We start from the raw sequence: 18409 nt of genomic DNA, 5'->3' as shown, positions 1-18409 counted from the left end.
ACACCACTCGAAGGAGCTCAAATTGATTCATGAAAACCGATCGTATTGCTTTTTATATTTTTATAGCTTTTACGATTTTTACATTTCAGTTTTTAAACAGAAGATTATGATTATGAAAAAAAGATGTGGCTCACAGAGAGCCTGAATTCTCCTGTTAATATGCAATGGAGGGGGTACAGAGTATCAGGAGTGATGCCGGAAGCCTTCGTCATCCATGGTCTACTTAAGACAATGGGCGCCTGGGGTGCTCAGTCGGTGAAGCGTCTGACTTCAGCTCACCTCTTGATCTCACAGTTCGTGGGTTCGAGCCCCACGTCGGGCTCTGTGCTGACGGCTAGGAGCCTGGAGCCCGCTTCAGATTCTCTGTCTCCCTCTCTCTCTGCCCCTCCCCCACTCATGTTCTGTCTCTGTCTCTCCAAAATAAACGTTAAAAAATTTGAAAGAAAAGAAAGAAGAAAGAAAGAAAGAAAGAAAGAAAGAAAGAAAGAAAGAAAGAAAGGAAATGACGTCTCACTATTAAACACTATTAAACAATGGCTGCAATTTCCAGTGTCTTTCCATTTTGTTGATGATGAAGGTCTAATAATTCGACAACTTAAACAAAACATGCCGCCTCTGATTCGTACAGTTGGCAGGGGCACAAATCTCTATTAGCCACAACAGTCTAGGACCTGCAATATGGAATTCACTGCAATACCTTGTAAGATGTTAAAGGTTTCTGTCCCTTGAATATGTAATTCCCTCTTCTTTTCCAGTGACGAAACAGCAATTTCTCTACCACCCTTTCAAAATAAACTTATGAAAGGCAAAAATTGGTTTTTTCCCTTTAAAAAATGTTGCATTTGTCTCATCTCCTCAGTCTTTTAGTGTAGCTGCCTCATTCACTACAACCTTTTAAACATTCCTCTCATAAAATGCACAAATAGTCCTTAGGAGAAATTAGTTAAATGGCTCCCAGAAAGCAGTGTTGTTTTTCCCCTTTCAAAACACTGCTGTAAGTATCCCAGCTCACTAATAAAGGGTAAACAAGTCTGAAAATTGATCAGATGTAACAGATATGATTAAAAGAAAGACAATGAAAAGAACAGTGATGTTCATGCTATAAGGTATCTATTTCTGAATGCTGTTAGACCTACCCAAGGAAGCATTCATTCTAGTAATAAATGTCAGGAATTCAAAAGATGGCAACAGCAAGGTAGGGGATGCAGAACGGAGGGCTGTGTAGTCCATTTTTCTTTTTCAACTAATGTCTAGGCACAATGTGGGGCTCGAACTCACAACACTGAGATCAGGAGTCATATGCTCTACCAACCACGCCAGCCAGGCGCCCCCCAGAGGGTTGTGTAGGGGTTGTGTAGTTCAAAGTAACAACAGGGTTCTCCCAAAGGCTGCAGAGCTCTGGGCACACAAAAAGAAGGACCAGAATTCCCAGGAGAGGCAGTAGTAGCACGTTAAGGGGTCAACACACACAGGCCACTTCAGCTTGAGCTTTTCCCATCCCCAATCACCACCACCACCAGAACACAGCATCCTGGTTGGAATGACGTCACATCACAATTACATTCAGGAATTTATACTTCTGTGGTTTTCTGGTTGTTGCTGTTAAAAAAAAAAATGTGTGCCACAACACCTGGGTGGCTCAGTCGGTTAAGCTTCTAACTTTGGCTCAGGTCATGATCTCACAGTTCATGAGTTCAAGCCCCACGCTGGGCTCTGTGCTGACAGCTCAGAGCCGGGAGCCCGCTTGAGATTCCGTGCCTCCCTCTCTCTCTCTCTGCCTCTCTGCCTCTTGTGCTCTCTCTCTCTCTCTCTCTCTCTCTCTCATGATCTCACGGTTCATGGGTTCAAGCCCCACGTAGGGCTCTGTGCTGATGGCTCGCCTAGAGCCTGGTTCGAATTCTGTACGTGTCTCTCTCTCTTTCTCTCTCTCTCTCTGCCCCTCCCCCACTCACACTCTGTCTCTCTCTCTCTCTCTCTCTCAAAAGTAAGCACTAAAAAAAAGTTTAAATTAAAAAAAAATGTGTGCCTATGAAATAATAAAAGTCACATTAACCTCAAGAACCTGGACCATTTTTGTGAAGTCAGGTGGGTATATATTCACTCAGTTATGTCTTCCCCTCTCTAATTCCTATGAACAATAGCAAAAAAATAATAACTTAATTAAAGTTCAGTGAAGATTTATGAGTGGACTTCATCCCAACTTCTGCCCCTGTAACTGGGTGAGGCAGCTTAACTAAAACATTTCTGGGAAATGCCATGAGCCACAAAGTCTCTGACTTGCGTATCATTTATGATACCCCCTGGGGAGCAGGCCCAGAACCCCATAAGGTTCTCATTACAAACAGGAATGTGTCAGGCCAGATGCACTGGGGGTTGTCAAGCTTTGTAAACTCTCCCCCCCACAAAAAAAAAAAAAACTCATAAATTTTGCAGAATATATTGCTTTTCCCTGAATTTTTATGATTATGTTCAATTTAGGGGAAACGTACCCCATACTTCATCATTTACCTGTTTTTAAGAGTTATTTGATGTCCATGAAGTTCTATGAACTTTCTACTAGTCATGTTTTTTACATCTTAAAAATATAAGCCCGCATATTTCCAGTCAGCCATGAATGTAAAACCTCCCGGCTCTTCTAATTTTGGTGTGCCACTGCAGGCCAAACAGATTTCAGAGCTTTTCCGCCGGAAAAATTCACCTTTCCACCTTCCAGGAAGGCAACGAACCTAATGAAAGATGGCGATAACAGGGATCAGAGTAGAAAAAGTTGGCAGGTCTTGGCACGGAAATTGAATGTGGGGTGACACTGTAAGGCTCAGAGGGATGTGCTCCCCTGGGGCAACCACTACCCCATTCGTGGTCCACAGAAGACTCCCCAGCCCCGGGGTCGAGGAATTAGGCACCTAGGCCAAGTCTGGTGGTCTCTCACATTCTAACCTGTTTTCATGAATTTTAGTGATTTGTGTTCCTTTAGTAGAGGTACGTTAGGGGCACCAGTCGGTTGAGCGTCCGACTTCGGCTCAGGTCATGAGCTCGTGGTTCGTGGGTTTGAGCCCCATGTGGGCTCTGCACTAACATCAGAGCCTGCTTTAGATCCTCTGCCTCCCTCTCTCTCTCTGCCCCTTCCAATCTCTCCCTCTCTCTCTCTCTCCCTCAAAAATAAATAAACATTAAAAAGGATACTTTATAATAATACATATTCCAGGTCTGAAAATGTAACCAATCTCAAATTGGTTACCACCAAAACTGAAATCTGTCGGTTCATCATGTATTAAAGGGGCTGTGTCTATAAATCCTTCCATCTGCCTCACTGTGGCTAGGGTGGGCCAGGGCTATACGGCCCAGCCTCATCTAACGAGATATGGAACAGGAGATACACAGATCCCCACCTCCCATCCCTCCCTCCCCGGCAAATGTTTAGGATAGGAATAAACCACGAACCAGATGTAATCCTGTGCTAAATCAGATTAGGAGAAGCAGACAAAATCACAACTTCATTCAATGTGTCATTTATCCCGGGTGACTAATGCATTATTTTGTATGAAGTTAAAATTGAGCTTTGAGAAACTATGAAATAAATCAAATGCCCTACTTTACGTAATTTTTAACAGACAGTTCCCATTAGGATTCTACTCTGCATAGCTGTTGGTTAAAATCATTGCCCAGTATGCTTATAAATTAATCAACTGGGGTAAAACTGGCTTGGCTGTCATCATTCGCTACTAATCTACATTTACAATTCACTTTCACTTTTCGAGCCCCTTGAAAAAGGGTCATGAAATCTCTATTTTTTTGTTCAAAATACATGAGTAACAGCGATTGTTTACAAAAGCCTGGGTAGCAGAAGTGAGCCGCTCGTGTCAATTTTCAATGGCCTTAGAGCGCCCATTGACGTTTCCCTGTGACTTCTGGGTAAAATGCTGATCAAAATCCAACGAAAATGGTCTTCGTCATTCTTGAGGGGAACTTTTCCCACTTGCAGTCTGAATATATGTGCGCTGCTTACGTTTCAACTGTTACAGAACCTCAAAACCAATGGGGCAAGATGCCTAATTGCAGCAAAAGGGACAGAGTTAATATTTAATAGCTAACTTTTGTAAAAGGTCCACGGTGGCTCTTGCACTTCTCCGGGATCTTTACGACTCAGATATGTTTCATTTCTGACGATGAGCCCTAATTCAGTAAAGACCCACAAGACCCTACTATCTCTCCTCCTAGTAAGTGTCTTAGTATATGATTAATTTAACCACTCGCGTGTTTCATCTGCACTAAAATGTCCTGGATTTCTTCATCCTGTTTTACCTGTCTTCCTCAATGTGCGTTGTGTCGTGTTTCATTTTGCACTGGGAAAACAATAAAAACATGTTTTGAGGGTTTTTTCCAAGATTATTTTATATACTTTGAAGTTGCCCATCAAACTCTATTTTTTTTAAGTTTTAATTTTAATTCAAGTGAGTTAACATACAGTATATTAGTTTCAGGTGTATAACTTAGTGATTCAACACTTCCATGCAACACCTGTACTCATCACAAGTGCCCTCCTTAATCCCCGTCACTTATTTCACCCATCCCCCCACCTCCCCTCTGGGAACCGTCAGTAGTTAAGAGTGTTTGTTAATTTCTCTTTTTTTTTCTTCCTTTGTTTCTTAAATTCCACATGTGAATGAAATCTTATGGTATTTGTCTTTCTATGACTGACTTATTTCACTTAGCATTATCCTCTCTAGCTCCATCCATGTCGCTGCAAATGGTGAGATTTCATTCGTTCTGTTTAAGGCTTAGAAATATTCCATTCTGTGTGAGTGTGTGTGTGTGTGGGTGGGTGTGGGTGTGGGTGTGTATACATACATACATATATATATACCTCACATCTTCTTTATCCATTCATCATTCAATGGAACTTGGCAAATGACATATCCGATAAAGGGTGAGTATTCAAAACATATAAAGAACTTATAAAACTCAGCCCCCAAAAGAAATCATGCAATAGAAAAATGGGCAGAAGACATGAACGGACATGTCTCCAAAGAAGACACACAGACGGCCAAGAGACACAAGAAAAGATGCTCCTTATCACCCATCAAACTCTATTATGTCCAGCTCAGACACAGCTGATTCGAACTCTGTGAAGGCAAGGGTAAGAACACCTATCTCTGGGATGCTTATTCAAGAGGTGATGTGTGCAAAGCATGTGACATGATGCTCTGCAAATGTTGGTTCTCTTACCCTGACTATTGAACCATCTTACGGAACATATGGAATCTTTTCTGCACATCCTTGGGATGAAATTGTAATCTGAATCCTCCAGAGGCTTAAATAGAAAATGTGTTCAGTCTAAAAATATATGTTAGGAAAACCCAAATCCTAGGTTAGCCTCCAAAGCAGGAACTATTTTTTTTTTAAAAAAAGAAGAAGAAAAGAAAGACAAAACAGACAAACAAACAAGGCATCTGGCACAGAGGAGACAATGCTATTAAAGCAAGGAGAAAAATACTCAGCAAATGTTGAAGGCGTGTTCTTCGCCTCCCCCCACCCCCACACACACACACTTGGTACTGGACGAAAGCCTCATCCAATGATGGTAATAAGTTAAGACATGTTTCCTTTTTTAAGTGGGCACAATTACCCTCATAGCATTATTGTAGATATTAAATGTGGGTATAACTTGCAGGGGGGAGAGAAGCTATATGTAAAAGTCTAAAATCACAAAAGTGATAAGCTTGGGGCTATTTGGGAGCGATTATTCTCATCAATAAAGAAGTCCCCACAGGATTCCTGGCAGGCAAGATGCACATCGAGATCATTTAACTTATAAAATGTTAATAGGCATGCTATTTCAAGAATACATCTATTGAAGGTAAGGCAATGTACCTACCTGGACCTACCTGTCTGACCATTGTGATTTTAGCTCTTCTCTTTGACCTCATTCTTGCTCCTCTGAACTATCTCTTCACAAATTTGACCACACACAGCATTAAGCAGGCTATTGTAGAGAAATCCATTTATTTGTTCAGCAAAAAGTAATCGAGCGCCTACTGCGTGCCAGACAAGGTTCTAGGCACTGCCGACGCACTAGTGGACAAAAGAAAAGAAAGCAGAATCCACCCTCATTGAGTTCATGCTTCCCGAGTCTGAATTAAGTTAAAGTTTACAGATCAGCCCAGTTCCCTCCCAAACACCCAATCTGCTGCTTACACCCAAGAGGAGCACAATCTTGCAATGTCTTGCTGTGTAAGAGATCAGGTCAGTTACATCTCCTGTTTGGCTATGGTTTCAAACCCAACCCCACAGGTAAGTACCAGAGCTGAGCGAGAAAGGCCCCATCAGCCCCATCCCCTGCTGTGCCCCGCAACATGCACTGTCTTGCCACTATTCTAGCATGTGTCTCAGGGTATCGTCACGGGTTAGCAGAGAAGCTAAGGCTTCATTTCAGCTCTGCAATATACTACCTGCGTGACCTTGGGCAAGTCACTGAACCACTACGTCCTGGTCTCCCCACCCTGTAAAATTGGGCAATCAGATAATGCAAACCGGAGCCCTTCACAAAGGAAACGTCAGCTCTACTTATTATCTTCACTTCGATTGTTATTACGATGCCTAGACTTAATATTTTGAGACCTAGCAAAGTGCCCAAAGGAATTCGGCATAAATGAATGAGTGAATGAATGAATGAATGATGCTACACTCCACATGGCTGCATTGGGCTACCACTATGGCTCAGACGCCAGGAATACAGAAATAAAAGATATATGCGCACCCCCCAAAACAATTCAAGTACGTCAGAAGTATGTTCAGAGGAGGAGAGTCTAACTCGACAGGACATCAGTATGTGAGTTTGGTGGGCAGAGGATGAGGAAGACCGCAGCTAGAGGCTTCGCAGAGACCTAGCTGAGATCTGAAGGATGAGACAGTCAGACCAAGAATTATCTGGTGGCCAAAGAACTAATCAGAAACACAGATATAAGCCCCCAGGCACCAACTCGCTCTTTAGGGAAAGGAAACACAGAAGTCAAAATACCGGTAGGCACGTTCCAGACAAATGAGTTAATTATGTTTTGAAAAACGGAGTAAGAACCAAAGAGAGATACTTGGGCACATCTCAAGAGCCACAACACGTGCCTCTTTTGAAAATGGCTCCTTTGTCGGCCACTGTGCCAATTTACAAACATTTGTTTCAACCGATTCGGGAAAACAAACTTTGATTTGGGATTTCTTTGAAGAGCGTTTGCGTCAATATTTCCTTAATTCAGAGAGTCAGCATAGTTGTCAAGAGTTCTGCAATTGTCTCCCAGTCAATGGCGGTCAGTGTGCATGAAAATACGCCATTCGTGCAGCACAACGTAACTTCGGTAGGTCACACGCACACGCTCATCCCGTCAAGCCATACAACTCCGGGGCCAGAGCCATTGCTTAATATTGAATGTGGGCTGCCGCCGGCCCTCCAAACTATCCCCACTTCTGGCTGGCCGTCCAAACAATCCACGTTTCTGGCTTTCCGTGTCCACTCTGGCCGGTGCTAATAGTACTCAACGAGTTTCACGGGCCCTGATGACGACCACTTCTCCTATCCTAGCTCACACGCTCACTCTCCCTGAATTCCTATTTTACTCACACCCATGACACACTATTTCCCCCGATCTCGTTCTCCATTCTGTTGTCATGTGAGCGGGGCCAGAGGTCATCTTTACGTTCCTTTCATCTCCCCCTAAAAGTGACTGCCTAGCAGTGTGCTGGGCACAGAGTAGGTACACAGTGAAAGCAGTTCTTCTCTTTAATGTTTATTTTTTTCTTGGGAGGGGAGGGGAAGGGCAGAGAGAGAGGGAAACAGAGGGTCTGAAGCAGGCTCTGTGCTGAGAGCAGAGAGCCTGATGCAGGGCTTCATCCACAAACCGTGAGATCATGACCTGAGCCAAAGTCAGGTGCTTAACCGACAGAGTCACCCAGGCATGCCTGAAAACAGTTCTTGCTAGAACTGACAGTGAACTAGGGCATGAGGGCTCCCGACCCCAGCTGTGTCCCTTACAGACCGTATGTCCTTGGGCAAGGCATTGTCCCATCCTGGGCCTCGGTCTCCTCATCTGTACAATGAAGAGGCTAGACCACATGACTCTGAAGGGCCCTCCAGTCTTGAAGCATTAGGTTCGAGGAATTGATTAATTTGTGCACACCACAGCCAAGCCTTTTGCCAGCAAATAAATAATGGCTAATTGATGAGACCTCTCCATGATTCCATGGCACTTCGTCAGAAACATCCATCAATGCTGGAATTTAATTTAGTTACTGTGGCTGTGCCGACCTGGCATGAAAACAACCAGTCCCTTTGGAAAATTAATTTACTTAAAAAAATTAGTTGACTGGCATGCTGGAAGGAGAAGTAAAGCCTCTGTGATTGCATGTTTCGTTGTTCACTGGATGGTTAGGTCGTCATGTACATATTGCCACCGTCAGAAGGTTAAACTGACTTCATAACACCTTCCTTCTGGCTGGTTGGTTTGATCGAACCAGAGTAGAGACCTGAAGACCCAGAGTACATCAGACACGAAGAAACTTCTTGCAATGAGTGTTAAAGCAAGGGCAGCATTACTATGAGGTAAATAGGGTTTTACTTTTTATTTATATAAAAACGAAACCATTTCGATGCTATTTCCAGGAGACATGTTTCCTACAGAACACAAAATTCGGACTGCAGGAATACAGTTTAATCAAGGCCACCGAGCGAACCAGTATCCGCTACTGAGATCTGGTTTTCGCTGAAGACGATAGACAATACAGAGAACTATTATTTGGAAATGTAACAAAGTGAATCATTCTTTATAGGATGGAAGTAACGTCTTTTTTTCTTTTCTTTTTTTCCAGCCAAGGGAATGCTGAAAAAAATAAACAGATGAGGGATTTTGAGCTTGTGTTGAAACCAAAACCTCTTTCCTTAGCTTATTTCCCAACGTGTGGCTTTTATACCCTCATACACCAGCACATGCCTACTGAAGAACCAAATCAAAGATTACTTTAAATCACTGGCTGGCGTTCTTTTTCAAATGAAGCAAAATGCACAGGTATATAAAAAAATAGCGTTCCATAAACTGAGCACTCCATAATCAAAATCAGATTCTAGCTGTAGTGCTATTGTCAGCCCTGCTTAAATCATGCCATTTTATTTAAGCCCTCAGATAATTTCTTGCAGCTCAGTAAGTGGGTGGATGTTAGCAGCTAAGGTCATCGAAAAGATTTACTTTAAAATAAATTCAACAATTCAGAGCATCGCCCTCTCCACAGCGCAAAGTGTACCTTGCTTTGAACATGCATATAAAATTTCATTAAAGTGCAACATAAAAGTTTTACATTAGAGGAACCTAGCGCCGGACCTTTGTTTAACAGTCATGATAATTTATGGCGTGGATCTGCTACAGTTAAGTAGAAAAACAGCCTTCTCGTGATGAAATACAAGTCAGAAAGGCTGAAATTCAAGGAAAGCTGGAGGAATCCCAACCTCCGACTGTTCAATTCCTTCAGGTTTTTGTCACACATTCTTCTTTAATATTCTCCGTACGGATTGAGACACAATCCTAGTCCATTAACTTCTGTATCCTATGCTTTAAAAGTTGGGGTTTTCAGTTCTACGCATATCTTAGAGTTCAGAGAAATTCTATTTTTTAAAACATCGTACCCATAAATAACATGGGTTCCAATTTTGCCTCTTCCTTGCCTAAGTTTCTTTCGTAACCCTTCTTCCTTGTCCTTACCTTCTGTAAGAGAGGCCAGACTGGCTCCGAGATCTTCAAGAAGATTACAGACAATTAAACCAGTGTCCAAGAGGCAGAGGGCCAGTATTATCACCAGGATTTACTGAGCAACTTTTATCTTTGAAAGATTCAAGCATTTGCATAGGACACTCTTTGAGCTGATGGGCTGTAACATCAATCAACAGATGTTTATTGCGCACCTGTGATGGGAAAGGCACTGTGCTACGTGATGCAAGAGGGTGATACACCACGCCCTAGGAAGCAGCGTGGATATTTAGACATCGACGACTTAATGCAACAGCAGTAACGCAGTGAAAAGAGCCATAAACACAAATCCTAGGGCCTCCACTGACTGTGTAAACTTAAGCAAGTCACTTAACCTTTCCGAACTTCAGTTTTCTCATCTACAAAATGAAGCTAACAGTCTCAGTCCTGACAAACCCACAAGGTTATGGTGAGGATCACATCAAACAACGGATACGGTAAGTTACAAAGCTTTGGGAAGAAATGTTATCCACCTCCTAGTCCCAGCTTTGAGGATCCAAATATACCTATGATCTTCTTTATGATCAAGTATCAAATCTTCAAAATTAAGGCATTCAAATTTAAATGGACAGTTCCCAAGGACTTGAGTTTTGCCTCTTTTTTATATATATCTCGCCATTCACAGGTTTTCATTAAAGGGGCATCCATCAAAGAAGTGCTAAGAGATTATATCAGTACATAAATTGTTCTTTTTTTAGCTAAAAGAAAAAAGCAGAGTCCCATGCCTAGTCAATTACATGCTAATTCCACCAATTTTTTTTTTTTTACACAAGTATGATATACACAATCCAATCCATTTGTTTCAGTGATGGCTAAATGCTCAGGCCCATGCAATAACAATAAATAATAGGCAATGAGGTTTCATGGCAAGGCACCTGACCTGGAAATTGGGAGATGTGGATTTCTTGCCTAGCTCTACTACTAACCAGGTTGTGTGGCCGTAAGCGAGTCAAACGACCTCTCTAGGGCTGTTTGCTCATCTGTAAAATGGGAATAACACCTGAACATTCTAAATTACAAGGCTAAATGAGGTGACATATGGGAAAGTATCCCACATTTGAAAAGGCTCGCACAAGGTATCAGCTGTCAATGGTGCGGGCTGTGGGGTCAATTCCATCCAAGGCAGAACCTGGATTGTACCACCAAGTAGCTTAGTGATTCCATTACTTCATCTGTAAAATAGAGAGCGTAACAGGTCCTATCCCATAAAGACGTCTGAAGGATAAAGTGAGATTGACTATTTAAAGCATCCGGTGATGCCTGGGGCACTGAGTAAATACTGCAATCACAGTAGCAATGATGGCGATGCGTTCTAGAACGCACAGGTGAAACACACACACTCACACACACACTCCAAAAGGTTGCTTCAAGTTGTGGTGTCAACAGCAATGCATTTCTTCCCATTATCAGGAAACAAGTTTTTAAAACCTCTTTCTTTATCCCACAACAATCTGAAAAAGACAAAATTAAAAGTGAAAAATGTTGTCCCTGTACCAATTGTTTTGTCTACAGGACAAGCTAATCAACTGTGTGGCAGTTTCACTTTTTGAGGTAGGAGCTACAAGCCCATAGGGCAACAGCTTCTAGATTGTTCCAGAGATGGCCATTTTATTGGACCTTTATGATTCTGAAATTACATTAAATATGTGCCAATTTTGCATGCAAGAAATAGTCTTAGCTAAGAATAATGAGCATGAAATAAAGGTTCAGCGCATTAAAGCCATTTCTATTCAACAATAATTAGCATGTTTAAATACAATATAATTTTTACCCATCTACAAAATGCTTAAATGTTTGGAATCTCGTTTATGTCTATAATGACAGATTCATTTTTGAGGTAGTCATTTTCAATCTTGATTTGTATATTTTAAAGTTGTTAAACGCTTGACTGAATCATTAGCAAAACAATTCATGTATCATTAAACTGATTTCTAACATGAGACAATTTTCTTTCTTGTCCAATAGACGTGCCTTTTTCAGATTTACCGAGATAGCTTTTATCCTTTGGAGGGCTTGGCGGGGCTGCGGAGGAGACCTCAGCACTGGCTAATTTCACGGCCTCCGATCTAGCCTCCCCATCCATACACTCCCTTAAGAGCCTCAACCCCCGCCACGGTTTGCTGAACGAAGGCTCAAGCACTCTGGAGAATGCATATTGTACTAGCAAAGAAAACAGACCGCAGACCGGCTCCTTTTTCATGGATGCCAAACAGGGGGGGGGGGGGGGAGACAAATGGACGCAGGTAGAGAATGACAAACCCTGGCAACCTGTAGGCCGGGGTCTGAACAGGACCTTGCCCCGCCGCCCCCACGGTGCTGCCACCCCTTGGCGCGCGCTCTCTCCCTCCCACATCTTCCCACGTAGGAGCAGGTCTGTGCCACGCTCCCACAGGACTGCGGCCGGAGGGGCCTCGGAAGACCTGTGCGCGCACGGCTGGCGGTGGCTGGCGGGCTGTTGCCGCGCACGGGCCGAGCCCGGCTGGACGTGAAACAGTTCACTTTTGTCTGCAGAGCGGAGCAGGGTCTCCCCCTCCCCCGCAGGGTCGAGGAGGGCTGGGGAAGGCAGGGGCCGCTGGGGCAGGCCCCCCGGGCCGCCTTCGCGGGAGGAGGAGAAGCCTGGCCTGCACATGGCCCCTTCCCAGCCTTGACAGCCCACACAGACCTTTGAACTTTCTATTTATATAACGGTTTAGTGAGTTTAAGTCTCTTCCTGTGTAACTGCCCGTGTGCGAGCTGGCCTCTAATTAGGCTACTTGTGAGACATCACTTAAAAACTACAAACCACTGCTGCCGGCCTTGAGTCACAAGTGCTCACCACAATCTTCACTAGACTTTTTCACACTTTGATTTTGGTAGCCTGGTGGCTTTCTTTCCATTTTTTATGTTTAAGGATGCATCCCTGTCTCTATCTGTGGGCCCTTCTCTCCTTCCCTCTTTTTTTAATAATGAAAAGATAAACATCGCCACAGAGGACCTTGGCCTGTCACAAAGCCATACCTAATCAATACGGGGGGTGCTCACAGGACTGAAAGGCGGGACACTTTGTAGCCCCTCCGAGTTTGCTTTTAGCCCCTCTTAAATGGGGATTAATGACATCCCCACCGCTGGTAAACAAGGCCAAATCTCGCCACAAGATCTCCAGACACCTCAAGAATTCATTTACTGAGTTACCAGAGGCAAGTCGATAGAATGGCTCAAGCTATAAAATTTCATTTTTTCTTCCTTTCTTTTTTCTTTTACTTGAGAGCAATGGTGTGTTTGGTGCACACAGACAGACACCTGCACCTTCCTCTTCTTTCACAGAATGGTTCATATGAAATTCAGACGCAGGTGAACACTGCCCATTCATCCAAGAATCTTAAAGAACTTATGCTTTGGCCCTTTCGTCGAGTCCAGAGCACCACCCATTAAGATACGCGGGCAGTTTGTGAAGTCCAGGGATATGTTCCTTTAGGCACACAGCACTCCCAGACCCATCACATCGTCTTTCATGCCTCATCCTTCCCATTTGCATTCATTCTGACAAATGTGTTTGTAAATGGGCATGTACTTTTTGTTTACTGTAGTCAAGTGTTTGCAAATAACACATATGCCTGTGTATGTAAAGTCTTCCTTCATTAAGTCTAGGTAAATGAGTTTGTTTTGTAGCTGGCCTGATCCATTTGTTGTCAGACATCTAGGGTTGCAGTAGAGGCAGCTCAGAGTTTTCAGTTCCACAAGTGAAGGTTGAGAAAAGATACTATGTAAATGAGACCCTTAACTTGGCCCAAGCCTTTTTCTTTGGACCTCCTGGGGGGAGGGGGAAGAATGGATGCCAGCACTCTAAGCAGCTACTTACTCCCCAGGAAAGGAAGTAAACAGGTAATGAACATATAATTGCTGTGCTCTACATGTCCATGTCGCAGAGTTTGGAAAAGTACAAATTTCCATTCAAGGCAGTATGAAGCTTTTTTAGTTCATCCGCTATTGTCATGTTTATGTTCCTTTTTTTCTGGGGGGGGGGGGCTCAAGACAGATGCACAACCCACATTACAAACGTTTACAAACAGATTCAGAAGGAAGTTTGCCCCTCGCAATCAAACAGTAAGAAGGAGAAATTTTCCTGGCACATGGGCACAGAGGGAAAAGGCCAGCTTATTTATGCAGATATGTTACACTAATTCATCCGTATTTCACATAATATCCACAGAGTGTCCAAGTCTGCATGTGGCATAGTTACAAAACTGGAGGAAAAAGGTTTTGCCTTTTCTTTAATAAAAGAAATGATAGTCCCCAAAGGGGGGGGGGGCGTGTCTTTCTGAAAAAAGAAATCAAAAGAGCCCATCCCCTTTAAATATGCAACTGCATGTGTCTAAGATTAAACTGAAATTAAAACAATATAAGAAACACATTTTTTTAAAACCTAATACCTTGGATATCTTTAACATTTGAACTACACCCACGAAATCAATTATAACAACGTCTGTTAAATTAATGATGTTACCCACACCATATATTAGGCAAATTGTATGCAAATGGTAATGCTGTGGTTATCAGTTGTCTGCAAAATAAATTAGTGAAGCAGAGTAAAGGCTGTGTGCAGGAGCATAATATTTAATTGAGGAGTAATTTTATTGTGATCTTTACTTTTAAATAACAGCACGGTTATTAAAAACCGTAACAGAATGTTTTTCTGCAGGGTTGATAAAACCGTGCATAGTATCAAAAATGCCTTACCGATTAATACTGATACAGTGTAATTTGTGGCTACAAGGATTTACCCGGAATTGCTGTAAAAGAAAATGTATTTAAGTTCTGATTATCTTGGATTTGCAACTAAAGGGCTCACGATTGGCATAATGAAGCTATTGGCTAAGAGTATGACCCTTTTCTAAAGAAGGAAATTGCCTAAAATATCACATCAGCAAGGGAAATCCTTGTAAAAATACACAGCATTCATAGCCAACGGCTGCTAGCAGTTTAACATCGCAGAAGATTTCGCACCACCGGTCTGTATTGTACTACATTTAAAAAGGCAATAACCAAGATGCAATTGTAAATCGCTGCCGCCGCATCCTCACCCCTTCTCAAACCACAGGCTGTGGCGGGGGGGGGGGGGGGGGCGGCAATTGGTATGTTAAAATGTTGTGACGGATTAACAACAATAACGCCTGTGGCAGAAGGTGGAGTTTTTTAAAAAGTTAATAGATATGTAGATCACTATTTATGCACACGCGCGCGCACGGCACGCGGTGAGTAACAACTTTCCGGCTCCTCAGTCACCTTTGCACCATCTTTCAAAACGCTCTCAGCGACAAGTTTACAGTATTTGGGGAAGAGCCGACTAACCCTCTGAATCCGAGCTGGGTGCCCATCACACAGACCTGCGGCTGCCTCCCAGTGGGGGCGGACAGGGGTCCGGCCGGTAATTAAATGTGCACAAACGTCGGAGCAGCAGACTTCGGGGGACTAACTTCAAAATCCCTGCCTTGAGAGCCAACGCCGAAGTCGGCCCGGACCCGGGGTCCCCCGCTCGGCGGCCCGCGAGGCCAGCAGGCACCCGCGTGCGGGGAACTTGGGCTGCGCGAGCGGCGGAGGAAGGTGTGCGCGCCGCGCGGGGACCGAGGTGGCGGCGGCGGCGGCGGCGGCGGCGGCGGCGGCGGAGGCGGCCGCGGACACGGCGGAGGGCGGCCGACGGCACCCTGCCGCTGCCGGTCCCCGCGGCCGGCCGCCGGCGCTCGACACCTGGAAAGTTGAAGCCTTTCGGCCGGGCGGGATCCGGTGCGCCGGGAGACGGGCCGGGCCGGCGGGTGCGCAGGGAAGATCCCCGCGGGGGTCGTGCGGCTCGGCCCGTGGGCGGCGCGGGCTCCCATCCGGGCCACAGGCAACTGTTCCGACTTGGAGCGCCACACGACGCATTCGGGACCCGCATCCCACCCGCGGCCGCCACCTCCCCCGCCCCCACCACCACCCGGGCACCCGCGCGAGAGGAGTCGCGGCGGCGGGGCCAGAGGTGGCTGGGAGCAAGTGGGAGGGCGTCTGGGGCGCCCCCACCACAGCCCCGGCTCCTCTTAACAAAGGCGAAAAGCCCGGCCCCGGCCGGGGGACCCGCGTCGCAAGGAGAAGGCAGAGATCAACACCTACCACTGCTGCTCCAAGTCCCAGTCCCTGAAAAAGTCGAATAGATCCATAGCGGCCGGGCGGCGGCGGCGGGCGGGCGTCCGTCCCTGCTCGCGGCGGGTCGGCGCGGCTCTCGGCGCGGCTCGCTCGCTGCTCTCGGCGGCCCGGCTCTCCGGCACTCCCGCCCGGCTAAAAGTGCCCAGGCCGCATCGGCGGCGGCGGCGGGCGCCGGCGGTGCCCGGTCCTGCGCTCCGGAGCGGCGGCGGCGGTGGCACCGGGCGGGCGAGTGCCCGGCCGCCCGCTCGGGTCCGCTCGCTCCGCGGCTGCCCGCGCGCCCAGCGCCCCGACGCTGCGGCGGCAGGCGCTGGGGGCTCGGGCCGGCGGGGCCGCCCGCCTGGCGGGCTGCGGGGCGGCGGCGGCGGCGGCGGCGGCGGGGGCGGCCGGGGTAGCGGCGGCGGCGCGGCGCGGCGCGGCAGCCGGGGCGGCAGCGGCGGCGGCGGCGGCGGCTGCACAGGCGGCGGCGGCGGCCGCGGCAGCATCACACACTTACACACTCACAGGGGGCGGAGCCTGGGCAGCCCGAAGCCGCGACATGGAGCCGGCACGTTATCGGCCCGGGATCTGGCAGGGGGCTCGCCGCTCCCGCCCGCGCCGCCCGGGACCCCCCCACCCTGTCAAAATCAGCTGGTGACGGCGGCCGCCCAGCTGGGGACCCTGGCCCGAGCCCGAGGGGCGGCCCCGCAGGGGTGCGGGAAGGGGAGGGGGGCGCTCGGGGCACAGGCTCCGAGGAGGGAGCCCCCCCCCGAACCCCCGCCCACTCCCACCGCGGGAGTTACTGTTTGGAACCAGAAAAGAGCGCACTAACCGCCGCGGGGACGGGGGTCGACCCCCGCAGCCCCGGGGACTCTGCTCCGGCTCCCGAGCGCCGGAGCAAACTTTGGCGGGCCCGAGCATCCCTCGGGCCCGCGGCGCAGAGCACGCGGGGCCGGGAAGGAGAAGGCGGTCACCTTCATCGTGTCACCGGGCGTGCCGCAGTGCCGTGCCAGGCTGCCGGGCGCGGTGCGCACCCAGTAGGTCGCGAGCTCCGGTCCCTGGATCCCGTGGGCTGCAAGGGTGGGCGTGAGTGGCGGCCCCTGCGTGAACTCTGGGTGCGGGGTCACGACGCTGGGAAACTCGGTTGCACTACCACCTTCCCCGCACAGCCGCCACGTGCCCGGGCCAGAGGACTAATGCTCTTTCCTCCTCTGGGAAATGGGGAAGGCGCTGGATGTGTGCCCACGAGCCCACCCACCGGCGGCCCGGCTCCCTTCTGGCCGGAGAATCTTCCTCTCCAGGTGCAGTTTCCTCCCTCGCGCAAGCCTCTAGTGGCGCTCCAGGACAGGGTGCCTCCCTTTGGCCAATGCCCTCAGGGAAGGCTTCCTGGCCTCGAAACGGACCGGGGGTGTCGGAAGGGGCGGGACCCGGCTGTGGCGTTTCAAGAAAGGTAGTACTCTGGGGTTCCGGACATCTCGCTTGCCTCCTTCGTGTGGTTATACAGAGGGAATCGTGTAAGTGCATTATTGAAAGCTTAAGTCTAGGACTCTCTTAGGAACAGCAGTAGGAGCAAGGTGCCAGTTCTGATCCTATCAGCGACTCTGTGACTGAGCAAAGTCTCTTCTCTGGGGCTCATTTTCTTCATCCGTAAAAACAGACTTGATCCAGCGCCCATCTGGTTCTTGCCACTCTGGCCATTCTCCTTTCTGTGTGACTGTGCTTCCCTAATATTATCTCACATTCTCAAAATCATCCAGATAGCTTTGCTTTCCTCCCCCCCCCCCCCAGGAGAAACGGAGAAACTGAGACTGGATACTCTGCTCAAGATGTGACATTTCTCCTAGAGGGGGAACTGCAATGGACTCAGACTCTGGGAAGCCCGTGTACGGCTAAATGAGGTAGAGTGCCACAGCTTTGAAGAAATGGATGCCTTCAGAATCTGAACTCCAGAATCTGAACTCCAAGGGGCCGGAGGGTCACCTCTTTTGCAATCTTTGTGTGACAAAGAAAGCACGGCAGGAACACACAGAAACCAGGCACTGAGATGGCTACACCAGCATCCACTGAAGGCCCTGCTCAAATGTTTATTTTGCACAAAACCGAGTTCTTTACAAATACCAGCTGACTGCACGCCAGCCCAAAGAGCAGCCATGGGAAGACTACATTTCAAATCGTCTTATGGGTTTGGCTTCTTGCGAACTCTTCTGGTCAAAGACTCCAGGGTAGAAGAGCTATGGGCAAAATTGGTGCAGGCGATTTTCAGATTCTCTCTGGGGCTTGTTTGTTCGTGGGAATTCCAGTCTTCAGCCCTAGCCTGTGAGCCCTTGAGGCGGCAGGGACTGCCCTGCTCAGATCCGTGGCCCCCAACCTTTGTGCCCTCAGTAAATGGCTCCCAAATTGGATTTGATTGCTAATAATGATTGTTGCCTGGGCTAGTGCTCGATCTGCTAGAAAATCCTTAGAGGAAAACCAGAACGTCTACAATTAACATT

General features: G+C 47.2%; 1 protein-coding gene across 10 annotated transcripts in view; it reads right to left on the bottom strand.

The window, feature by feature from the left end:
- The window catches only part of AFF2 (ALF transcription elongation factor 2), a 455915-nt gene extending 439609 nt beyond the window's left edge, over window positions 1-16306 (bottom strand). For all 10 annotated transcript variants that reach the window (XM_058713753.1, XM_058713755.1, XM_058713757.1 and 7 more), the window contains exon 1: window positions 15909-16306. In XM_058713753.1, coding sequence (XP_058569736.1) covers window positions 15909-15955 — 47 coding nt within the window. In that variant the 5' untranslated portion in view covers window positions 15956-16306. The remainder of the gene's footprint in view (window positions 1-15908) is intronic.
- Window positions 16307-18409: the final 2103 nt, after the last annotated feature.

The sequence above is a fragment of the Neofelis nebulosa genome, chromosome X, assembly GCF_028018385.1.
Source record: "Neofelis nebulosa isolate mNeoNeb1 chromosome X, mNeoNeb1.pri, whole genome shotgun sequence".
In the NCBI taxonomy this organism is placed as follows: Eukaryota; Metazoa; Chordata; class Mammalia; order Carnivora; family Felidae; genus Neofelis; species Neofelis nebulosa.
This window is presented reverse-complemented; position numbering and strand designations above follow the sequence as displayed.